This window comes from Alternaria ethzedia (genome assembly GCF_023757985.1).
Source record: "Alternaria ethzedia strain BMP 0044 chromosome Unknown scaffold_10, whole genome shotgun sequence".
Classification (NCBI taxonomy): domain Eukaryota; kingdom Fungi; phylum Ascomycota; class Dothideomycetes; order Pleosporales; family Pleosporaceae; genus Alternaria; species Alternaria ethzedia.
The window spans coordinates 167,682-188,688 of NW_026056203.1; the positions used below are offsets into that span (position 1 = coordinate 167,682).

Here is a 21,007-nt window from a genome sequence, read left to right on the forward strand (position 1 = left end):
GGTCAGAACGTACGATGAAGCGCGATCGTTGCTCTGCTTGGCAACGCTGGCTCTACCGACTTTTACCTTGCCATCGCGATGCTATCAATGGCGACGCATCGCAGTCGCATCGCATTGGGATGGTTGAGATGATGTGCGACAAAGGAGATGTTCTGTGGAAGCGATTTTGTCGAGGATACTGGTTTGTCACATGCGTAGGCGCATCTGATATCAGCGCAAGTTCAAGATGCCTTCTAATTATCGGAGTCGTGACGAACATCGGATTCGGACTTGCTCATCGATGATCGGGCTTTCTTCCTTCAGATGTTCGCGTTTGGGCTAACCTATTGCGTCGCCCTGCGCGTCGACCAGGGTTCTCACAACATGGGAATGTTGAAGCGGGACGACTCAGAAAGTCAGGCCATTCGCCATAATACGCGTACAAATCTTGCTTCGATCACAGCGCCGTGATTGCAGGTCTGGCTTATAAGCTCACACACCTAGCCAATCTACAGTGTGCGCGTAAATCAATAAAGGTTTCGAGTGCGTATTGACAACAAATTCAGCACTGCGAGCATCGTAGCCGTGATAAAAACTGCAGCAATCGCGAGTCGGTGAGAAGATCCGAGAAAATGGTCGCTATAATGTTTGGCCTTCTTGCTGCATACAACACCTATGTGTGTGATGTAAGATATACTTCCCGAAAGTGTGGCGCATACATGAGAAGACGTGCGAGCCGTGCGAAGGCGTAATGCTGGAGATGAACTGCGTCATCGATTTTTGGATTTCGACTATGTACTGCGCAGACGCGCTGTCGCTCACAAGAGACTATTGCAATCAAATACCAGATCTTGTCGCTGTTTCGAGTAGAGACTAACTGTGCCCAAGTGCTCCGTACGAACAAAGAATTGCGAATATTACGAACAGCGTATCGGAGGGACATGTTCGCGCTGAGTCTGGCTCCCTACCCTCCAACTTCACCAGATCACTCACTAATACTATGATACCAATAATGCTCCACGCCCGTATCGCTACGCGGTTGCGCAGGAGTCTCGAATACCTCTGCTAAGTTTTGGTGTTCGAGCAGCTATCTGCCGCCCCTGGCCCGCCCAAGCCAGCGGCTAAGTTCGGCCACGTCAACCATCAGTGCCATCAATTCCAGCCTGCCACCAGTCAGAGCCCCACAAAATTTGGTGGGAAGCACAAGGCCCATACTACAAACGACCTGGCGTTGCATTTGGAGTTCCAGAACATGCCCATCTTTCGAAAAATACATTTTTGATGGTTTCCTATATATATGCTCCTTTTTGCTCCCTTTTCATCAACAAGAACAACAGCTTCACAGCAGTTGCCTTCTGGTCTTATGGGTAAGTCGTTACACGACCTGATCACCATGAGCACCATCTAACAAATACCAGTCTAGTGGTATGATTCTCGGTAAGTTCTGGCTGTTCGGATCACATATGTGACACATTCTAACTTCAACAGCTTAGGGAAAGCATCTTCGGATACTTGCAAACCCAAGCATAGCTTGCGAGAGGCCCCGCGTTCGAGTCGCGGTAAGACCCATTTTTTGCACTTGTAGCAGTCACAGTACGCCCTGCCAACACCGTATAAGTTCAAAAGGCTTAGGGAAATATCGCTCAGCCTTTTAGAAAGACGCAGCTAGGTGTATGTGCAAGAAATGTCTTTTTTTGCGTACCTAGCCATGTACTTAGGTTTACCGCACAAGGACCTCTTCTGCAAGACCTAGAGTCCGCCTAAGACACTTTCACAATCACGTCTTGAAATCTCTAAAATTGTTCCTCTGCGCGTTTCTAAAATTGTAAGAAGAAGGATTATCTTTCTAATTGCCCTGCAAGTGTGCCGTGCCTAGAGGATTCTGTAGTCCAACCTCACAATCAGGCATTTCGCAATTCAACTCTCAATCCTCACTCTTAAAGAACTCCTACTGTGTATTCTCATTGTGTTTGTTTGCTTTTCCACGCGTCTTCGTATAGTCTCTTCGTAGCGTGCAAAGTGGAACCGCGATCAGGGGTCAAAGCGCGAACCCTCCTGCTGCAAATAGAAAACCACAAAACCTTGGAAACTACAACGTCACCTCATACCCCGAAACATCAAGAACTACACCAACTCTCTGGCTCACAGCCTTCGCAATTGAAGATGCAGTGGCGATGGGATTACCCCAGCCCTAACGAATACATCGTCGGGGCGTGGGAGCCAAAGACGTCGAATCATAAGTGAGTTGCATGCATGATGAATTGGACATGGCTGACTTGGGGTAGTTTCTGTGAAGAAGTACGCAGTACGAAACAAAGAGACGTGTATCATGAAAACTGATTATGATTCAGGACTACATAATAACACCCTACATCGGCGAATTCATAAACACCCTCACAAACATAACCTACGGTTCGCCCTTCCCCATTCCCACCCCTTATCTCCGTCCACTTCCTTCCCCAAACTCACCCTCCCCAGTAATCTACGGCCTCCACGGCCTCCGCCGCGTCTACCGCAAACCATCCGGCGGCCTCATCTCCACCCTCGCCTTCCCCTACTGGGGCCTGATTTCCGTCGGCCTCCTCAGCGCCTGGTTCCACGCAACACTAAAATACCATTCGCAAATGGGCGACGACCTATCCATGTTCCTGGCCGTCGGCGCCATCTTGCACCAGTTGCTTTGTTTCAAAGCTACGGTGAATGAGAGGAGGAAGTACACGGCGTATATCCTAGGAAGTCTGATTCCAGTATCCGTGTACCACGTCTGGGCCGATGAAATCATTCTACATGAGATTGCGTTCGCGGTCATGATTTTCCTGGTGAGTAAGTACACGCGCGCTCTTATTAAAGTGCAAATCACGTCCGAAGAAGCCCGTAAAAAACTTGGGAGGATGGCTACGTTTGGTATTTCCACCGGCCTGTTCGGATACTTCTTGTGGAACATTGATTTCCACGCGTGTTACTACGTTACAGTTTTCAAGAGATGGGTGGGACTGCCATGGGGTTTTCTGTTCGAACTACATGGGTGGTGGCATATTTTTACGGCGATTGGCGCGTATGTGGGTATGGCACTTGTGGAGTATCTTGTTACGATTGAGGAGGGGAAGACGGGGAGGGTGGAGGAGGGGTTTGTGTGGCCGGTTAGGGAGGTGTTGAGGGATTTGGATGGGGTTGAGGGGAAGGGGGTGGAGGGAAAGAAGATGAAGTGAGAGGAGGATGGGAGTGGAATGTGTGCTGAGGGATAGTGGGATGGTTGCTTGGCTTCGTATCGTATTTGTGTTGTAGTATAGTTTTCTAGAGGTGGATGGGTGATGCGAAGAAAGTTGTCTTTTCAAGGGTGCACCTCGAAGCATTGAAACTTCGCTCCGAGAGTACATGCGATATCAAATCTGCAAATGCTTTACTAGAAGCTACCATAAACGCCTTTCGCGCTCTTCACACTGCTATCCATGTACCCACCACAAGTACCTCGCAGCCATCAACCTTCCGTCCCGATGCCATCTCATGACTCCAGCTTACCAACCCACCCTGCTTTGCATCCTCAATTCCTCCGAGTAGCATACACCGCGCCAACATTCCGCTGGAGCTATCATGGTAAAGTCCATCTTCTTCCGCCACATCGGCGCTTGATTGGCCGAACGGAGTTAAGATGTCAATGGACCCGGCAGATGCAGGTAGAATGTGGAGCCCGCGTCATCAACATCCAGTCACATAAAAATGACTTCGGGCCCGAGAAGACCGCCGTTGCGATATAAAGACTCGGCGGCAGAACGGTGGGTAGGACATCACACGATACCAACAGCGACACAATCCATTGAGGTACCAGAGTGATAAATTTGCCGGATTTCTATCTATCCCACTACCAGTCTCAAAACTTCAAAGAAGCACCGAAGATGCCTGAACTTGTCGGAAAGACTGTAGGCCCAGTTGGCTACGGCCTCATGGGTATGCACCTCCACCTACCTTGCAATCGCTTCGCTAACACATCACAGGTCTGACATGGCGCAAGAACCCACCACCAGCCGAACAGAGCTACGAAGCCATGCGCACAGCACTCTCACTCGGCGCGAACAACTGGAACGGCGGCGAGCTCTACGGATCGCCGGAGCGCAACTCTCTACACCTCCTCAACGAGTACTTCACCAAGTACCCCGGCGACGCAGAAAAGGTCGTTTTGTCTATCAAGGGTGGTCTAAAGAAGGGTGAGATGGCGCCCGATGGTAGTCGCGAAAACGTCAGGCGCAGCATCGACGAGTGCTTGAAGGTGCTGGATGGCAAGAAGAGCCTCGATCTGTTCGAGTGCGCCAGAGTCGACCCCAAGACACCCATCGCAGACACTGTTGGCTACATCGCAGAGTATGTCAAGGAAGGCAAGCTCGGCGGCATCAGCTTGTCAGAGGTTGGTGCGCAGTCCATCCGCAAGGCGCATGCCGTGCATCCGATCTCGGCCGTCGAGGTAGAGTTCTCGCTCTGGGCGACCGATATTCTAGAGAACGGTGTCGCGGCGACGTGCGCAGAGCTCGGTATCCCTATCATCGCGTACTCTCCTCTTGGACGCGGATTCCTGGTAAGCACATCTCTTCTCACCCAACGACTTACGCTAATGTATTACAGACTGGCAAGTACAAGAAGTACAGCGATATCGAGCCCGACTCGATGCTCCAGCACATGCCCAGATTCCAGCCCGACGTATTCGATGAGAACATCAAGTTGCTCCACGCTGTCGAGGACATGGCGAAGGCCAAGGGAGCCACACCAGCTCAGATAGCCATCGGCTGGGTTCTCGCGCAGAGCGGTGCCAAGGGTATGCCTACAATCATCCCAATTCCTGGTGCGACGACATCGGAGAGGATCGAGGAGAATATGAAGCCGGCGAAGCTCAACGACGAGGACATGAAGGCGCTGGACGAGATGCTGAAGAAGTTCCCGCCAATTGGAGGAAGGTACCACGAATCGCAGTCGGCATTGCTGTTCGCATAGCCAACTAAGGACCTAGCCTGAAGCTTGTTAGCACTGTAGCTGTAATATAGCAAGCTTAAGATTGTATATAGAATACAGATCAGAAAGAATTGTAGTGTAGAGCTAATCCGCATTTGAGCCGCCGTGAAGCGACTCTTTGGAATTGCAGAACTCTGGAATAGATCATCATAGTGATGAGATGAAGGAGACGGTGGAAGAACTTACCTATAGCCGTTTGCGTGGTGTTGGAGGAAGGTAGAGCAAAGTCATATCGCACCCAGCCTCGTTACCGTGGTAAAGAATGGAGACGTCCAAATGGACATTCGCCCGACGAATGAGCGCCGTCGCATAGCCAACCGCCCAAAGTACAGCTTGGTGTGATTACAATTGAGTGATCACAAGACGAGGAGGAAGAAAGAGGAAGGAAGTAAGCTGCATAAAATTATCGAGCTAAACGGGTGGTCCCTGCACCTCGGGCTAGACGTCCAACGCGCCGTGCAGCCATCGTCACGCTCATCCAAACGCGCCCACCGCTACATTCACATACACATTAAGCGCCGCCATGGAATCGCCTTCAGAGCTCTCCGAGTACGGCAGCGACGATTTTCCCGAGGACATCAAAGGAGGCCGCCATGCCAGTTACGAAGCCACTCCTGACCACGACCAGCGCCCCAACAAGCGACCACGCCTGAATATCCGCGCGCCATCCTCACCGCCCCATATCAATACCATGCCGCCCGAGGAAGAGGACGAGCTGTCAGAAGACACCGATGGCTCAGTCCCCGCATCGCCACACCACCACCCGGGCATGTCGCAAGACGACGACTACGGCCAGGAACAGGTCACTGTCTGCAAGTGGGACGGCTGCACGGCGGGTGACCTGCAAAACATGGATAACCTCGTCGAACATCTTCATGAAGACCATATCGGTACACGGCAGAAGAAGTATAGTTGCGAGTGGAGCGACTGCACAAGGAAAGGCATACCCCATGCTAGTGGCTATGCGCTTAGGGCTCATATGCGCTCACATACAAGGGAGAAGCCATTCTACTGTACCCTTCCAGGTAAGTCGCCAGACCCATCTCTATAGCATTACCCTTACTAAGTTCCCTAGAATGCGACCGTTCCTTCACCCGCTCCGACGCGTTAGCCAAGCACATGAGAACCGTCCACGAGACCGAAGCACTGCGCCCCTCGGACCCCGTCCCCAAGCACCACTCCTCCAACCCTACAAACAACAAGCAGCGCCTCAAGCTCGTCCTTAACAACGAAGCCAAGAAGCTGCCCCACGACAAAGGCTCAACACCCGGGTCGCCCTCCTCACACTCGCACCCCCCGAACAGCGCGACCATTCCGTCCAACGCACCCGCACCCGCACCCGACGCCGACTACGCCCACAACAACGTCATCTACCTGCAAGACCTCGCCAACCCGTCCGCTCCACCCCTCGTCCAGTTCCCACCAGACATCGAATTCACGCCCGAAGAGCTCCAGCGACCCGCGCCCGAACTCTTCCAACTCCTGCGCCGCCAACTCCTCTGGGCAACACAAGAAGGCGAACAACTCCGCGCCGAAGCCGAGGAGCTCGAACACACCCGCCAGGAAGAATGGCAAGCCAAAGAGCTCCTCTTCGAGAACTACATGGAAGCACAAGCCGCAACCGAGCGACGGCGCCGCGTCGATCAAGGCATGCCCGATGACATGGAAGGCTGGCAATCCGTTGAGAACGACATCCAGCCCGCGAAGGCCCTGCCCATCTTACCCCGAGAAGGGAAACTGCCGTGGTGGCGCGACGACACTCAGCAACAACCGCGGATTAAGGAGGAAGCGGTTCAGCCTAGGCCGCCTCCCGCGCATATCCAACCTATCGAAGAGCCCCAGCCTCAGGTATCCGTTCTGTAGCCTGGACTGGAATATTTGAATCCCGCGGAGAGGGATATGGCTCTGCAGTTGCAGCAGCGTATACATCATCGTAGGTTGGAAGCGCTGCGCCTGCGTCAAATTCCTATGTCGCAGGCTTCGCTGGAATATCTAGGTCTGGTGGATCGTGTTGCGTGGTTGGATGCGGAGTGCGTTCATTGGCGTGACCGCTGTCTTGCGGTGGAGGAGGCCTTGAATTACAAGGGCCCGGCCAGGAGGCGTTATGCTCATGGGTGAGTGGCAGTGTTGGTATGATAGTGCGCGGCTGCGACGAGGTGGCGGACACGTGTGTAGCTCTGGTGTTGAGGGAGATGACGGCGCCATGCCCTCTTGTTTTTCGATAGTACTTGTGTATTACTATGGGATAGAAACCTGGGTGTTCACGGGTCTTTGGGTACATTCAAGGTTTAAAGATACCAATTGATTCAATGCTTCCATAGTATACAGCTTCATTCCCTTAATCCGTGTCTGACAATTTCCCAATGCCAGTTTTCCATGCCAGTTTTCCATGCCTTGCTCCCGCATAACTCCCATTGTATGCCTATTCGCCGTTGCAGACATGCCTTCCATGCCCCCTCCGCCCACCCGCAGCATGCCTTACAACCCCGTGAAGCCGGCAAAGGCTCCATAGATAGATAGTCAGCATCTACCTACCCTTCTTCTTCTCCGACTCGGCGTTCTTGAAAGGGTAGCCCGACGTCCTCTTATCCGCGCCAGTCTTCCTGCTAATGCGTCCGTTGCTGCTGGCAAACAAAATGCACCACAGTGCCACGATGGCCAGGAAACCGGAACCTAGTGTGCCCAAGCTGAAGGCCATGACGCCGGTGCGTGTCCACATAGCGTAGCCGTAGAAGGCTAGGGCGGAGTGGAACATGGCGGTTACGGTGAGTGTGGGGAGGGCGTAGGGTGCTTTCGGGTCTTCCTCGTTGGTGGTTGCGCCTGTGGGGTGTTAGTTTGGTGTACGGATGTGGTGGGTTGGAGATGGGGAAGGAAAGTACCTTCGGAGAGTCGACTAGACAACGGGACAGACCCCGTGAGGAGGACAGTCAGGATACCCAGTGCGATGAGCGAGAGGCCCAGGGTACGGGAGAAGTAGACTTCGAGAGCTGGTCATCCTCGTTAGCACCTCATCGTTTAATGTGTTTCCCGGTCTTTCGTGCATACGTACTGGAAGCTTCGCGGACTTCGGGGGACAACAATGCTACTATCATTGTAGGGGACGCGATCAGAGGCGCGGCTTGGGTCGCTGTGTTTGTATTAGCAAGCTGCACGGTATCCTCGCGGAAGGATAGGGAGCTTACCCAGCCATGCGGCAGTGCCGTAGGAGTAGAAGTAGTAGACCTAATCCTCATCATCAGCATCCGTTTATTACGCAAACATCCATCAACCCTTCCCACCCACAGCAGCTCCACACTTACATCCATATTGAAAAAAGGTCTTGTGATGTCAATTGAGGTGTTCGTTTGGTTCTCGATTTGTTCTCGATGCGTTATGGAGAGGAGTGCAAGCAAAAATGTTGTTTCGTGAAAGGACTGAGAGGAAGGGTTGAGACGTGGGTCGCGGTGATGCAATAGCGATGTTCCTGGCGGGATTTGCGCAAGCATCCGCGCAGTCGCTACGTCATGGCTGAGCTAACATGGATACCGCGGCACATGGCGGTGCGCTTGTTTGGGAAATCGGGTTTACTTGTTTCCCATGCGTGTTACTGCTTTCGTGGCATCGGGACTGCTTTCGTGGCATCGAAGAAAGTCGTCATGTCCTATTGGTGATGTTTGGGTAGGGCGGGTGAGGTTGTGTACGAGTGCGATGGCGTTCGAGGCTGAACACCTGGATGTATGTATGGAAGATGTGGCATGCAGTTGTCACTCCGCATCTCCATGTTCTTTAGCGAAATCTACCTAGCTGTCCAGCTATGTTGCTGCGACGGTGGACGCGTAGCTACCTTCGCTTCCCAATGGCTCGCAACACCACGAGGCTCGCGCATCGTGCTTCGGCACCCCACGGAACACAGCCCTGGAGTCATCAAGCAGCTGCATCATCTTGAGTAACAACCTTGGAAGCACACGCCGATAATTCGTGCGCGAGGCGACCATCATATACGCCTTCAGGGCTTGACTCCATCTCCGGTAGTAAACCTCGTATCGCTCAATCTAACAACTACCGCACATACAGCTCCCAGAGTCAGCGCCTCCCGCACACTTCCCAAACGGGAAAGCCCTCCATAAACCATCGATTCCTGTCAACGGCTGCCAGACTCCGGCCCGTGGTACCCTCTCCCCGCCCATCCAACGGTCAAAATCTACCGCAAGAGGCAAGGAAACAAGAAAACCATCGATGATAGTAGATCCCGCTATCGGGAAAAGATCCACGAACCAGAAGAAGACAGCCTTGGATCGAACAGCCGGGTCTGGAAGCAAGAGAGTCTGGTTAAGGGGTTGGAGGAGTTTGGTAGCGAGGCAGTCATAGATGCCGAGATGGGAAAGAATGAAGGAAGCTTGGAAAGGTGTGGATGACGGCGGGCGACTGGACACGTCGCCGAAAAAGCAAAAGAGGTCGAGAGCTGACCTCGGGAGTCTGGGTCGAAGATGTCACGCGACGTACATGAATGTTGAACTGCGAAGTGAGACGTATCTTGACGGAGAGCAATGCGTCCAACGCATACGACGCCTTTGTTGCAAATGGGCACGATGGACTAGCAAAACCCGAGTCGCGCATCCATGTCCAGGGCGTTCCAGCATACAGAACACGCAGATGATGGACACAGCGCATCCCGCATTCTGTTCTACTTCCAAAGACCTCCGCCTCCCTCCCATCCCGCGCAAACACTCCGAACCTTGGACCCATCTCCTAATCCCAAATACCTCACTCCCCACGCCCCCTACCAAACAACCAAACTACCGAAACAGGAAATTCCCCATCCCCATAGATTCCAGAAGGCTTGAGGAGAATTACTCGCCTATGCACTAAGTAAGACAAGGCTGAAGACTGTTCCAGACGTTGCAAGTACCATCAAACTTACTCCGACACCAAACAGCCCGAATTAGGCAATACGACAATTCAACTGTAGATTTCAGTTCAGGCGTCCCACCTGCGAGAGTTTGGAGCTTGCAAACATCTAAATTTGTTTTGGGTTTTGAGTTTGGTTTTTCGGGGTCAGATCATGGACCGCCCGGTCGTGCCAGCGCAGTGCTGCGGTACCAAAGCGCGTACCAAAGTATGTTTTCAAAGATGTTCCCGAAAGGGTAATTCAGAGTCGAAGTGTTGATTCCAGATGTGGAATGTGGCTTGATGTGTGAAGAAGTAAGAAGAGGGCTCTGCTCCTTTGATAGGTTTGTGGTTTCTTTTCTAGGGCGGACGGTCGATGTGTTGGGCGTTCGTGTGCCTGAATAGGAAGGAGGAGGGAAAGTATGGATTCCGGGCATGAATCGCGTGTGGTTTCTCTGGAAGATTGGATGGGCGTGCGCTGTATTGCGGATGTGCTCGGACTGGTTTGAAATGTAGATATGGGGTTCTTGGAGCGCGGCGTGGATGTGGTCCGCTTGTGGAGTTGGTGGGCGAAACATGAGCGTGGAGACGCGAGGTTTACGAGAAAACAGAGGCTTTTACATTTGTCTAGTACGTGCTTACTGCTATCGTGTATAACGAACGATAAAGCGACGAGCCTGATCGGAATTGTTGCAGCGAGCAACAGCCTAGACAACTTAATCCTCAAGTGTTTATACATCGGCTTGTGATTTCTTTTGCGCTCTTTTGCGCTTAAGACCTCTTTTTTGATTTCGTTGGACTGCCATGAAGACTACTCTGTGTTTATCACTAGTGGGTTTGAATCCCGTCTCATAGCCCAGCCCCAGAAGATCCAGTCTACCCATGCCAGCACGTCGCCGATCTCGCAGGTTGATACAGATCACCCCCAGGGAAGGGTAATCCCTCAACCCCACCAATCCGTCCTTTGCAGAAATCCTCGCTGTCACACAATGAATTAGCACGCAGTCCGCCACGAACGAGCTTTGTGTTTTATGATGATAGAGTGGTAGATCATAGCAACGTACCGGAAGAACCGGCATCTGTATCCCTCGAATATGAGGACAGTCTTGACGGTTTTCCCAAAATTTGGCGAACATCCGCCGTTGACGAAGATACCGTTAAATTCGGGGCCGTTTGCGAAGATTCCGGCTATGTTATCACCCCCGGGCATTATGTGTACAGGTAGGTCTTGGTTGGTGGGTCGACTGTTGACTAGGAAGGGGAGGGCGACGAGGGAGAGGAGGGCTGATAGATGCATGGTTGATGTATGTATGACGAGGATCTTAAGGAGGGGATGATACGTGAAAGTCAATAGAAGTTATTGAATATGAATGTGACTGTGTATGATGAGATGAAGAATAGAGATGAAGGAGGGAGAGCAGGTTTATATAGAGAAAGGCAGGAAACAAAAGCTAAGCAACAACGTAGGTATAAATGCTAGGAATAAACAAGGAATTTACTCTCATGTATGAGTACGGCACAGTCTACTCTATTTCATGTGAATGATCGAGCCAGCGCATGCATGCATATATTAGTCGTAAGGATGCCGCATTCTTCGGACGGGTCGGATGCATTTGGTTGATCGAATACCCCATCCCATCCACTCCCCAAAACGCCCAACCTACCCATGCCAACACGTCGCCGACCTCGCATCTTGATAGAGCTGCCCACCAGGTGCCGGCAGCCCATCAAACCCGCCAATCTGTCCTCTACAATCATCACCGCTGTCACATAAAATCGATCAGTACACAGAAGTCCCAATTCCACTCCTCTCACATCATAACCCATCATAAGCTATCATAACGCAACAGCATGAGATCAACGTACCTATAGAACCGACATCTATATCCTGCATAAATCGTAACGTATTTAACGGTCGCGCCAAAGTTTGGCCCACATCTGCCGGTGACGTCGAGTGAAGAAGCTCGGGTCAATACGAATCCTGCGTAGTCTGGCGCTGCTACCTGTAAGGCTGTAGACTGGGGGGTGGGCAGGCTGTTGACGAGTGTTGAGAGGGCGATGAGGGGGAGGAGAGTGTATGGATGCATGGTTGGTTTCTTTGGAGGTTGAGGAGATCGACGAGGGGGAGATGCGTGGAAGTGAAGAGAAGGTATTGGTATGAACAGGACTGTATGTGATGGAGGTAGTGGATATGTGACGAGGAAGAGAAGATGGTTTATATGGGAACGGAGAAGCTAAGTAAACATGTAGATATGAGTGGAAGGAAGGAACAGGCAGTTCTGTTCATGTATGTGTACGGCGCAGTATGCGAAATCTATATATAATGTCAAGCCAGCGCATACTCGCACATATGAGTTATAGAATATATCGACGGGCTTCATACCGGTAGTACGAACGGGATTCAATTGACCAATGGGCGTCCTTGGGTGTGCTCGTAGGATGAATGCTCGTCGTTCGTGCATGCAGGTGGTGAACACTCGGTAGAACCGTGGCGGTTAAATCGTCCATCTTCGAAAATGTCGGTCGAAAGAACGACCTCCAATGAACTTACTCAGAACCTGGCATATGGAGAAAACTGATGGTTCTGCTAAGGAGGCTGCGATTCCTAGTGAGTGATTGTTGTGAGTTCTCCATGAGTCCATGGTTGCTGTTCAGGTAACTGGGATAGCGGGGTTGCCTTCCTACCCCACCTATCTGCAGTTGCACCCTGGAGGGGTTCAACGGTGCCTCTTTCCTACGTAGTCGAGCTGACGTACATCCATGGTATGAGATCCTGCCTGGTTATATTGACCTCTGAGTGCTTTCGACTGTATCATGTCAGCACTGCTTCTCGATTCGGAAGGTAGGTATGCATCTACGTCATCGCGATAGCTCCTTCCTGCATCGTGCTGTGGTGAGAATGCATGTCACTGGACGCCTTCAGCTGTATCGACGCTCTGAGTCATCCGTTGTGACCTCCAGGTAGTGATGGGATGACCTTCAGTACTTGTAGAGCGTGTCGCATCCTCTGCGAAGTCTCCGTGACTGGCGTCAGACGATATTGATCGTGCTTCTGTACAACTACTTCCTCCCCATCATGCCACTCCAACTCCACCCAATGACCACTGAGGATACTTTGTCTTGGACACGCGTGCGCGCACTCGCCTACTATGGTCCGACGCACGACCTCCTACACACCGGCCCCATCAGCGAAATATCTATACGCGGTGTGGCTAAAGACCGCAGACGCGAAATCAACAAGCCAAACGCGTGGCACTGGAAAGTCGTAGACACAGATCTCGAGCCTAGTTCTGACGACCCACCTGATAACGGCGGACGCACGATCGCGGTGTCAGTATGGAGCATGCACAACGTCTCAGTGACCAAAGGGGATGAGAAGAACGAAGCATCTTCCATTCCGGTCGAGAAAGCAGATGACACTCCCGGCTTTCTCCCACCAGAACTGCGTCTCGAAGCTCTGGGCTCGTTGCTTGGCCCTCTACGAGCCGCTCAGGCTTCCATCATGGGCACATCGACGCCGTACTTTATGCTGAATTCACTGGCTACGCATCCGGATCACCAAGGTCGTGGTGCGGCGAAGATGATGCTGGACTGGGGGATGCAGAAGGCGGATGAAGAGGGGCTGGTCACGTATTTGGATTCCACGATGACCGGAAGGCCTGTGTATGAGAGGAGGGGTTTTGCGCTGGTCAAGGCGCTTGAGTGGGATCGCGTGCCTTGGGGAGGAGAAGGAAAAGACTGGCATGGGTGCATGGTTCGGCCAGCGAAGAGCGTGGAGAAGTAGTTGTGTTGTGGAAATGCATAGCAGAGATGAGAATGCAGGGCGTACCAGGTCGGTGGATAGCCGGCTAGCCGCCCGAAGAGCCGTAGAGCGAATGCGAACGCCCGGCTCGTGGGCTGTCAGACCCCGCAGCCTGCGCCCACGTTGCCGGGAAGCCAGCTGGGACGGTAGAGCGTGCAGATGTCTTTGGAGCTGGCTGTTGAATTTCTCCAGTACCATTCCATTAAATTCTGTCCATCATGAGCGCGGCGGTGACGTATCCATTCCTCTCCAGAAAGCAGCGGGCGCTTGAGGGAACGAGCGCAGGCACTTGCAGCCTTCTCCGCGCCTGATGGCCCAGCCCTGGTAAGAATCCCGGGCGGCGCGGGTTGCAGTGGTCGACTATGATGCATCCGGGCAGGGGACATGAGCCCGCCTGGAATCCTCCTACCAGCCGCCTCAACCCATAGAAGGTACAAACAGACTTACCCTCCACCAACACATTTATTCACCGCCCGATGTCCGCGCAGGGCTAATCTTGGGGCATGGGACGCAACGCGCGGAAGCGTATCTCTTACGGTAAGTGTCGGCTCTGCATGCGCCGTCGCGACAAGCTGAGCTGGAGCTGGAGCTGACCTGGGCGCGCAGTGCTGCCACTGGCCAACTCGGCGGGCGGCCACAGGCTGGGAGTCAATGGCTTGGCCGTCGACCCCCAGAACTCGATCCTCTACTCGGGCGGCCGTGATGGCGTAATCTGCGCCTGGGACCTGCATCTCGACCTCGACCACTCCACCCAAGACGACGACGACCCCTTCGCCGACTCCAACACCACCGACTCCAAGCCCCCGCCCACGCAGTTCCGCAACCAGGTCCAGGCTCACACCCACTGGATCAACGACATCGTCCTCGCCCAGAACAACGACGCCCTCGTCTCCGCCTCCTCCGACATCACCGTCAAGGTATGGCGACCCGCTGCCACCGACAAGCTGCCCCCGCAGACGATTGGCCTGCACACCGACTACGTCAAGCGCGTCGCATCGCCAGGCGGGAATGAGAACTGGGTAGCTTCGGGCGGCCTTGACCGCAAGATTAGCCTGTGGGACCTCAATGGCGCAGGCAAGAAGCTGGAGATTGCCGTCGGCGAGGATGAGAACACCGCCAAGGGCTCTGTATACGCCCTGGCAGCAACACCCAACCTCATCGCTAGTGGCGGGCCGGAGAGCATCGTCCGCGTGTGGGACGCGAGGTCGGGCAAGCGCATCACCAAGTTTGTCGGACACACGGACAATGTGCGCGACATCCTCCTGGCGCAGGACGGCGACATGATCCTGACGGGCTCGTCCGATCAGACGGTTAAGGTGTGGTCCATGACGGCAGGCCGCTGCATGTACACGCTTACTATGCACAACGACAGCGTCTGGTCTCTGCACTCCGACTCGCCCGAACTCGACGTCTTCTACTCGTCCGACCGCTCCGGCATAGTCGCCAAAAGTGATGTGCGCAACTGCGCCGAGATGGACGAGGGACTCTCGCTAGCAGTGTGTCAGGAGCACGAGGGTGTGAACAAGGTTGTCGCAGCTGGCGACTATATTTGGACTGCAACCTCCAGCTCGAGCATCAACCGGTGGAACGACGTCGAAACCGCGGCCGAGGTCGAGCTCCCAGAATCCTACAAGTGGCATAGGAACAGCGTGTCGACTATGCGATCGCGTATTCCTTCGCCTCCCGCTGGCAGCCCTCCGAAGAACGAAACGTCCAAGATTCCGCTCAAGTCTCTACTACGCATGTCAAATACTGCACCATTCCCGCAAGCGCTTGCGACCAAGGATGCCGACACCTCAACTCTAGCCAGCACCCGCAAACCCTCCGAAGTACTAGCGGCTCCCGAGCACAGTGCTGTTGGAACTGTCCGGGCGCTCCCGGACTTTACAATCGAAGGCCAGAACGGTCTCATCAAGCATCATCTGCTCAACGATCGGCGAAGAGTCCTCACTCTCGACACTGCGGGAGAGGTGGTTCTATGGGATCTACTGCAATGCGCACCGATCAAGTCATACGGCAAGAAGCACATGGAAGACGTCGTGCCAGAAGTTAACACCGTGGACACCGTCGCTCACTGGTGCGCTGTCGATACAAGGATAGGGACCTTGACGTGCATGCTCGAAGAGAACTACTGCTTCGATGCCGAGGCATACGCAGATGAGTTGGAGCTAGAGGAGCAGATTGACTTCCGGGAAGACCATCGCATAAACCTTGGCAAATGGATATTACGATACCTTTTCTCCAACCTCATTGACGAGGAAATCAAGCGCGATGAGGTCCTGCGCGCAGAGCTGCTCAAACAGAAGGAAGAACAACCTCAGCCGGGTCGCCCGACGAACATCGAGCTACCGAACATGAATATCAACGGATGGACAGATGCGACTTCAGGGCCTGCTTCCGGCTCGACTATAAGAGCTGACGGAACGCGCCTACCACATACACCAGGTTTGGCTATTGGTCTAGCCACACCTATGGCAGCACCTATGAGTGCAGGACGCAACTCCACCACCAACCCCTTGACTCCAACCAAGGAAGAGGGCGCACAGCTGGAGAAGACGCAAACCCAACGGAGCTCGACTCAAGAAGGCGGTGACTACTTCGGTTCTGCCTCTGCTGCTAACGGCAACGGAAGTGGAAAAGCCACCGAGGCTTCGAAAGACGGCTCTGCGGACTCAAAAGAGGAGACTGTCCAATCACCTACGGAGGCCGATACGCCAGCTAAGAAGGGCAAAGGCATGTTTGGTAAGAAGTTTAACATGGGCTTTAGCATGAAGAAGTTCAGCACTGGCACAGCCGCCCCAGAGCCAGCCAAACCCGCCGTTGACGAAAAGGCCGAGGACAGCGATGCACACTCCAACAAGACGGATGAAAAGACCATTGAAGATAACTTCTTCGGCGCTCTTCAACGGATACGGCAGGGTTACGAGGAACAGCTTGCGGCCGGCGCGACCAAGTTGGACACGCAGATTGCACCCAGTCTGCCCAACGAAACGCCCGTACTAAAACCACCTGCTATGACCACCATTCTGATCCAAGAGGACCGCCCCGACTCCGGCGGTGTAGCCGATCTATTCGAGGGCAAAGTCGGAACCCTAGGTACCCAAGCCGACCTGATCGAAAAAGCCGCCCCAATGTGGCTAGCAGAAGTCCTCCTACGAGTTCGTCATCCCATATATTCAAAACGCCCCTCTTTACTAACCATCCCCCACAGAACCAACTCCCGCCCAAAGACATCGTCAAAGTGTCCTTCGTGCTGGAACCGTTTAACAACACGCTCCCCTCCATCTCATCCGACGGGTACATTCCCTTTGCCCTCCCCTTCGAAACCGCCGCCAGCGCTAACGCGACTCTCAGTAACAACCGCCTCAACGCAAATAGAATGTTGCGCGCACGCAAGATACTGGGTTACGTGGCTGAGCGCATTGAACCCGCGCCCACCAAGGAGGATCTCGAGAAGTCGGCGGAGAGTGGCGGCGTGCTTAAGCCGGATGAGTATTTGGAGTTGTATTGTAATAATCAGGTAAGTCTTCCAGTCAAGTGTTATATAACGTTGGTGGAGGGAATTGTGCTAATTTTTGTTTCAACAGTTAATCCCGCCAACCATGACACTAGCCAGTATACGCGCACACATCTGGCGTGGCGGCGGCGACGTTCTTCTGTTGTACAAAGCCAATGGCCGCAAGGAAATCAGACATGCGCCTTACCCTGGACCGCAGTCTGGTGCGCCTCCTGGTCCTATGCATGGATTGAAGGTGGGTGCGGGGTTGAACTCGCAGCCTGGGAGTAGCAATGCGAGTGAGGGGAAGCAGAGCAGTGAGGCGGATAGGAGCACTAAGGATGCTGCGGTTTTTGGACCGTAGGTTGTTTTTGGTTTGGTTTGGAGTGGTTTGGTTCGGGAGGTTTGGATATGGAAGGGGGCAGGGTCGGCTGACTGTGTTGCAGCTCGGTCGGGAGGGTTTGGTATTGTTTTTTGGATAAAGACAAGAGGGGTTGAATAGTGTATATAGCATACCCGCTTGCCAGTAGACTCTTCCAGAGTCCGTGGCCTCGGCCTCATACAGCTGAGTAGGATGAACGTAATCCTATACTCTCATTGACGTTTCTTCACTTTTTGCTCCGAAAACTTGAACATCTTCAATTATGCCACTTACACCTCGAACCTCACTCCTCACCCACACCCCCCAAAGCATTACTCGCCCACTGATAACTCCCCAAGAAAATCGCTCCCCCAACACTAATCCAACCCACCCGCGGTCCCATCCCCGCAAAAAACGCCCTCGGCCCACTCTCCCTCATAATACTCCCCAACATCTGCATCATAGGCTGTTTCTCCCTCGCAAGCATCATCCTCGTCTTGAGCACATCCAACGGCGTCGTGACCCCCGCCGCCACAGCCCCCGCCACACTCCCCAACAACCCCCCTTCCAGCCCCGTTACCTCGCTCCGCCCTGTCCGGCTCATCCGCCACTTCTTCAGCGCTTCCCAAAGCGGGAATTGGATTACGGTAAAGGGCACTTCGCGGATTATGGTTATCGACCACCCCCGGTAGAGTTCCATCCAGACGTGTGCGAGACCGTGGGTGTGGCGTTGGCGCAGGATGAAGGTGAGTGCCGAGAGGGAGGAGGGGTGTTGGGATGCTTGGGCGCGTTGTTTTATTACTTCTGTTGGGACGCGGACGGCACATGCTGCTACCTCCCCCGCACTCGCGGCTGCCATATGCACGAGTGCTTCTGTCCCGCTGTCCCTCGCATCCTCTTTATACGGTTTCCCTTCTGCGTTATACCGCACGGTGGTTGTAGCTAGGCTTTGGCTCTGGGCGAAGGTGCGTTTTATCGTGTCGTAGGTTATGAAGAAGAGGGCGGCGCCGGGCGCGGATCCGACGATTGCGCTGCCGACGCCGCGGTAGATGCCGTTGAAGCCGCCGCTGGCGGCGAAGCCGGAGGCGGATTGGAGGCGTGTTTTTAGGGTGTCGAGGGGGTAGAGGGATAGGTCGACTGTTGTGCCTGCTAGGCCGCCTGCCTGGATGGGAGTTAGTTGTGTGTGGATTTGTGTGTTTGGGTGGATGGATTGGTGAGTGTAGGAGATGGGGGAGATGTAGAGATGCACATGAGTTGCTATTGTTGTACATAGGTTCTCGAGGACGTTTGCAGCAGTAGCTTCGCCATGGCAGTAAAAGATGTGGATGGTGCGCCTTAAGCCGACATCGGGAGAAGGACAGCAATTGGACGGCAATTTTCTGACGCCTGCAAGACTCAATTACTTACTATAAGCGACCGCAAGTATGGCGATTCAACCCATGCTTGTGGTGGTTGTGCGCGCGGGGAGTCGAGCATGGTGGGAAAGTAATCGGCGGGCCATGACGATGATGTTCGAGATGGTTGCAGAGGGAGGAACGAGGGGTCTGTGCACAAGCTAGCGGACTATGCTACGGGCTTCTTTCGACCCCAATCGCCTTCTCACGCCCCAATGATTTCCTGACACACAACGTGGGTATAAGTCTGACTCTCTTCTCGTATCGAAAGTGGTATTCGCGGGCAGAAGATGGCGCGTTGAAGAATGTCTGCTTCGGCTATGAATGTGAGATGTCTGGCTAGCACAAGGATTTCGAGATGCGACACGCAAGAGAAGGAACGAGAGGAGGGAAGGGATGAACACCGGAGCCCTGCCGAGTCAAATGAGGTGGGCGAGGCGGAGAGGGTGATGGCTAGCCGCAATAAGGCACAACAGCAGTCCATGGGAGACGAGCCGGAAGACAAGAACAACAAAGACGCTTCGGATGGCCAATCCTCTCGAAGATCATCGCTTTCATCTTCCCAATCGGAATCGGAATCGCAATCGGAAGATGGCAGCGACTCTGGTAGCTCTGATCACTTATTGGACGCCAAACCGTACACGAGCTGCATACAAGAAGCTCAACTTTCACCGGATGGTAGCTGCGTTTTCACGTCTGATTACAGCCGTCAATTTTCCGTGTATCCCATCTCCAACGATATTTTGACCCAGATCAGCCCTCAGCCTCTCACGCCCTACGCGTCTCTTCGCTCTGCCGATCCTATTTGGGCCTTTGCTGTCAATCCGCTCTTCAGTTTACAAGATGCTAGCAGTACGACTGTGCTCATCAGTCGGAGAGATGCCTACATTAGTCTGCACAACGCATTATGGCCTAATTCTCCAAGACATAGCGAAGACAATGAGACCTCAGGACCAGTGGACATATCCACACCTCTAGCATCCTACAAACTAATCAACAACCTGACTGAAGCCGTCATCGCACCCCTCAGCCTCGTCTACTCCGCTACCGCCACCCACTTCTTCGCCGGCTCTAAAGACGAAATCCACATCTTCGACCTCCTCGAAACTGACAAACCAATCCACACAATCCGCACCATACCCGCCAAACGCAACAAGCTGAAAGGTGGAGGCCGCGGCTTCAAAGGCCAGATTTCTGCTCTCTCCCTCTCACCACCCTCCCACACATCACACGACGGCATCCTAGCAGCCGGCTCCCGCACCCGCTATATCGGCATCTACGACCCCATCGGTGGCACTGAAGTAACACACTTCTCGCTCCCAGGCACGATAAACGGTATCAAATTCCGCAACGAAAACCTCCAAAGCGTCATGGGCGACGGCGTCACATCCCTCAAATGGAGCCCCTGCGGCAAATACCTCTACGTCGCAGAACGCAGTTCAGACGTCCTTCTCATCTACGACGTCCGCAACTTCTCGCTCACCCTGGGATACTGTGCGGGTAGACAAGCGCTCACTCGTCAGAGATTGGGCTTCGATGTGTGGAATGCGGGACAGAGCCCATATGATGTTGAGGGGGTTTCGCATGAGGTTTGGGCAGGTGGGATGGATGGGAAGATGAGGGTTTGGAGGGATCCGTATAGAAGGGAGGGAGCTGTACAGGCTGATGAGGTGGTTGAGGTCGGTGATGGGAAGGCGCCTGTTGTAGGGAGTCTTGTTCATGCTTCGGGGAGTTTGGCGGTTGCGGCTTGTGGGAGGGTTGGGTTGGGAGGTGAGATGGAAGAGGGGGCGAGGAGGGGTGGGGGTACTAGGCCCGTGGTGAGGGAGTGGGGGAGTTTGGATATCTTGGGGTTGGGCTGAGATGTTGCTCCCGGAGACGCTGAGTCGTTGGAGGTTGATGAGGTTCAGGAAGTGTTGGTAATGATATTCGCCTATCTGCCCCGACGCGAAACCGACGCGTGGGCCGCAAGGGTCCATGGGCGAAAAGACACGCTGTTCTGACGTCCGAGGAGCTTCAGCAGCAGGTCTAAAGCACGAAGGCTAACCACTATACCTGGGCACATCGCATGTTTAAGGACCGCACCACACAGCTACATGACGGAAGTTTCCTCG

At 53.7% G+C, this 21,007-nt stretch overlaps 8 protein-coding genes across 8 annotated transcripts; 6 read left to right on the plus strand and 2 right to left on the minus strand.

Moving 5' to 3' along the window:
* Positions 1 to 2,321: 2,321 nt before the first annotated feature.
* Positions 2,322 to 3,188, plus strand: J4E87_004977 (uncharacterized protein; the record flags this gene model as incomplete). Its single annotated transcript, XM_049376594.1, has 1 exon — positions 2,322 to 3,188. One exon carries the CDS (start codon positions 2,322 to 2,324, stop codon positions 3,186 to 3,188), a length of 867 nt encoding a protein of 288 aa, XP_049233450.1.
* Positions 3,189 to 3,872: 684 nt separating this feature from the next.
* On the plus strand, positions 3,873 to 4,959 carry J4E87_004978 (uncharacterized protein; the record flags this gene model as incomplete). Its single annotated transcript, XM_049376595.1, has 3 exons — positions 3,873 to 3,924; positions 3,972 to 4,546; positions 4,594 to 4,959. The coding sequence occupies 3 exons, from the start codon at positions 3,873 to 3,875 to the stop codon at positions 4,957 to 4,959; spliced, it is 993 nt and encodes a 330-aa protein (XP_049233451.1).
* Positions 4,960 to 5,500: 541 nt separating this feature from the next.
* Positions 5,501 to 6,840, plus strand: J4E87_004979 (uncharacterized protein; the record flags this gene model as incomplete). Its single annotated transcript, XM_049376596.1, has 2 exons — positions 5,501 to 6,002; positions 6,053 to 6,840. The coding sequence occupies 2 exons, from the start codon at positions 5,501 to 5,503 to the stop codon at positions 6,838 to 6,840; spliced, it is 1,290 nt and encodes a 429-aa protein (XP_049233452.1).
* Positions 6,841 to 7,504: 664 nt separating this feature from the next.
* J4E87_004980 (uncharacterized protein) lies at positions 7,505 to 8,282 on the minus strand (the record flags this gene model as incomplete). Its single annotated transcript, XM_049376597.1, has 5 exons — positions 7,505 to 7,797; positions 7,857 to 7,964; positions 8,027 to 8,104; positions 8,160 to 8,199; positions 8,277 to 8,282. 5 exons carry the CDS (start codon positions 8,280 to 8,282, stop codon positions 7,505 to 7,507), a joined length of 525 nt encoding a protein of 174 aa, XP_049233453.1.
* A 4,658-nt stretch (positions 8,283 to 12,940) lies between these two features.
* J4E87_004981 (uncharacterized protein) lies at positions 12,941 to 13,627 on the plus strand (the record flags this gene model as incomplete). Its single annotated transcript, XM_049376598.1, has 1 exon — positions 12,941 to 13,627. The coding sequence occupies one exon, from the start codon at positions 12,941 to 12,943 to the stop codon at positions 13,625 to 13,627; it is 687 nt and encodes a 228-aa protein (XP_049233454.1).
* A 521-nt stretch (positions 13,628 to 14,148) lies between these two features.
* Positions 14,149 to 17,505, plus strand: J4E87_004982 (uncharacterized protein; the record flags this gene model as incomplete). The annotated part of the gene is made up of 5 exons (XM_049376599.1): positions 14,149 to 14,182; positions 14,252 to 16,803; positions 16,857 to 16,942; positions 17,000 to 17,165; positions 17,233 to 17,505. 5 exons carry the CDS (start codon positions 14,149 to 14,151, stop codon positions 17,503 to 17,505), a joined length of 3,111 nt encoding a protein of 1,036 aa, XP_049233455.1.
* Positions 17,506 to 17,806: 301 nt separating this feature from the next.
* J4E87_004983 (uncharacterized protein) lies at positions 17,807 to 18,978 on the minus strand (the record flags this gene model as incomplete). The annotated part of the gene is made up of 2 exons (XM_049376600.1): positions 17,807 to 18,664; positions 18,910 to 18,978. 2 exons carry the CDS (start codon positions 18,976 to 18,978, stop codon positions 17,807 to 17,809), a joined length of 927 nt encoding a protein of 308 aa, XP_049233456.1.
* Positions 18,979 to 19,378: 400 nt separating this feature from the next.
* On the plus strand, positions 19,379 to 20,755 carry J4E87_004984 (uncharacterized protein; the record flags this gene model as incomplete). Its single annotated transcript, XM_049376601.1, has 1 exon — positions 19,379 to 20,755. The coding sequence occupies one exon, from the start codon at positions 19,379 to 19,381 to the stop codon at positions 20,753 to 20,755; it is 1,377 nt and encodes a 458-aa protein (XP_049233457.1).
* Between the last annotated feature and the right edge of the window lie 252 nt (positions 20,756 to 21,007).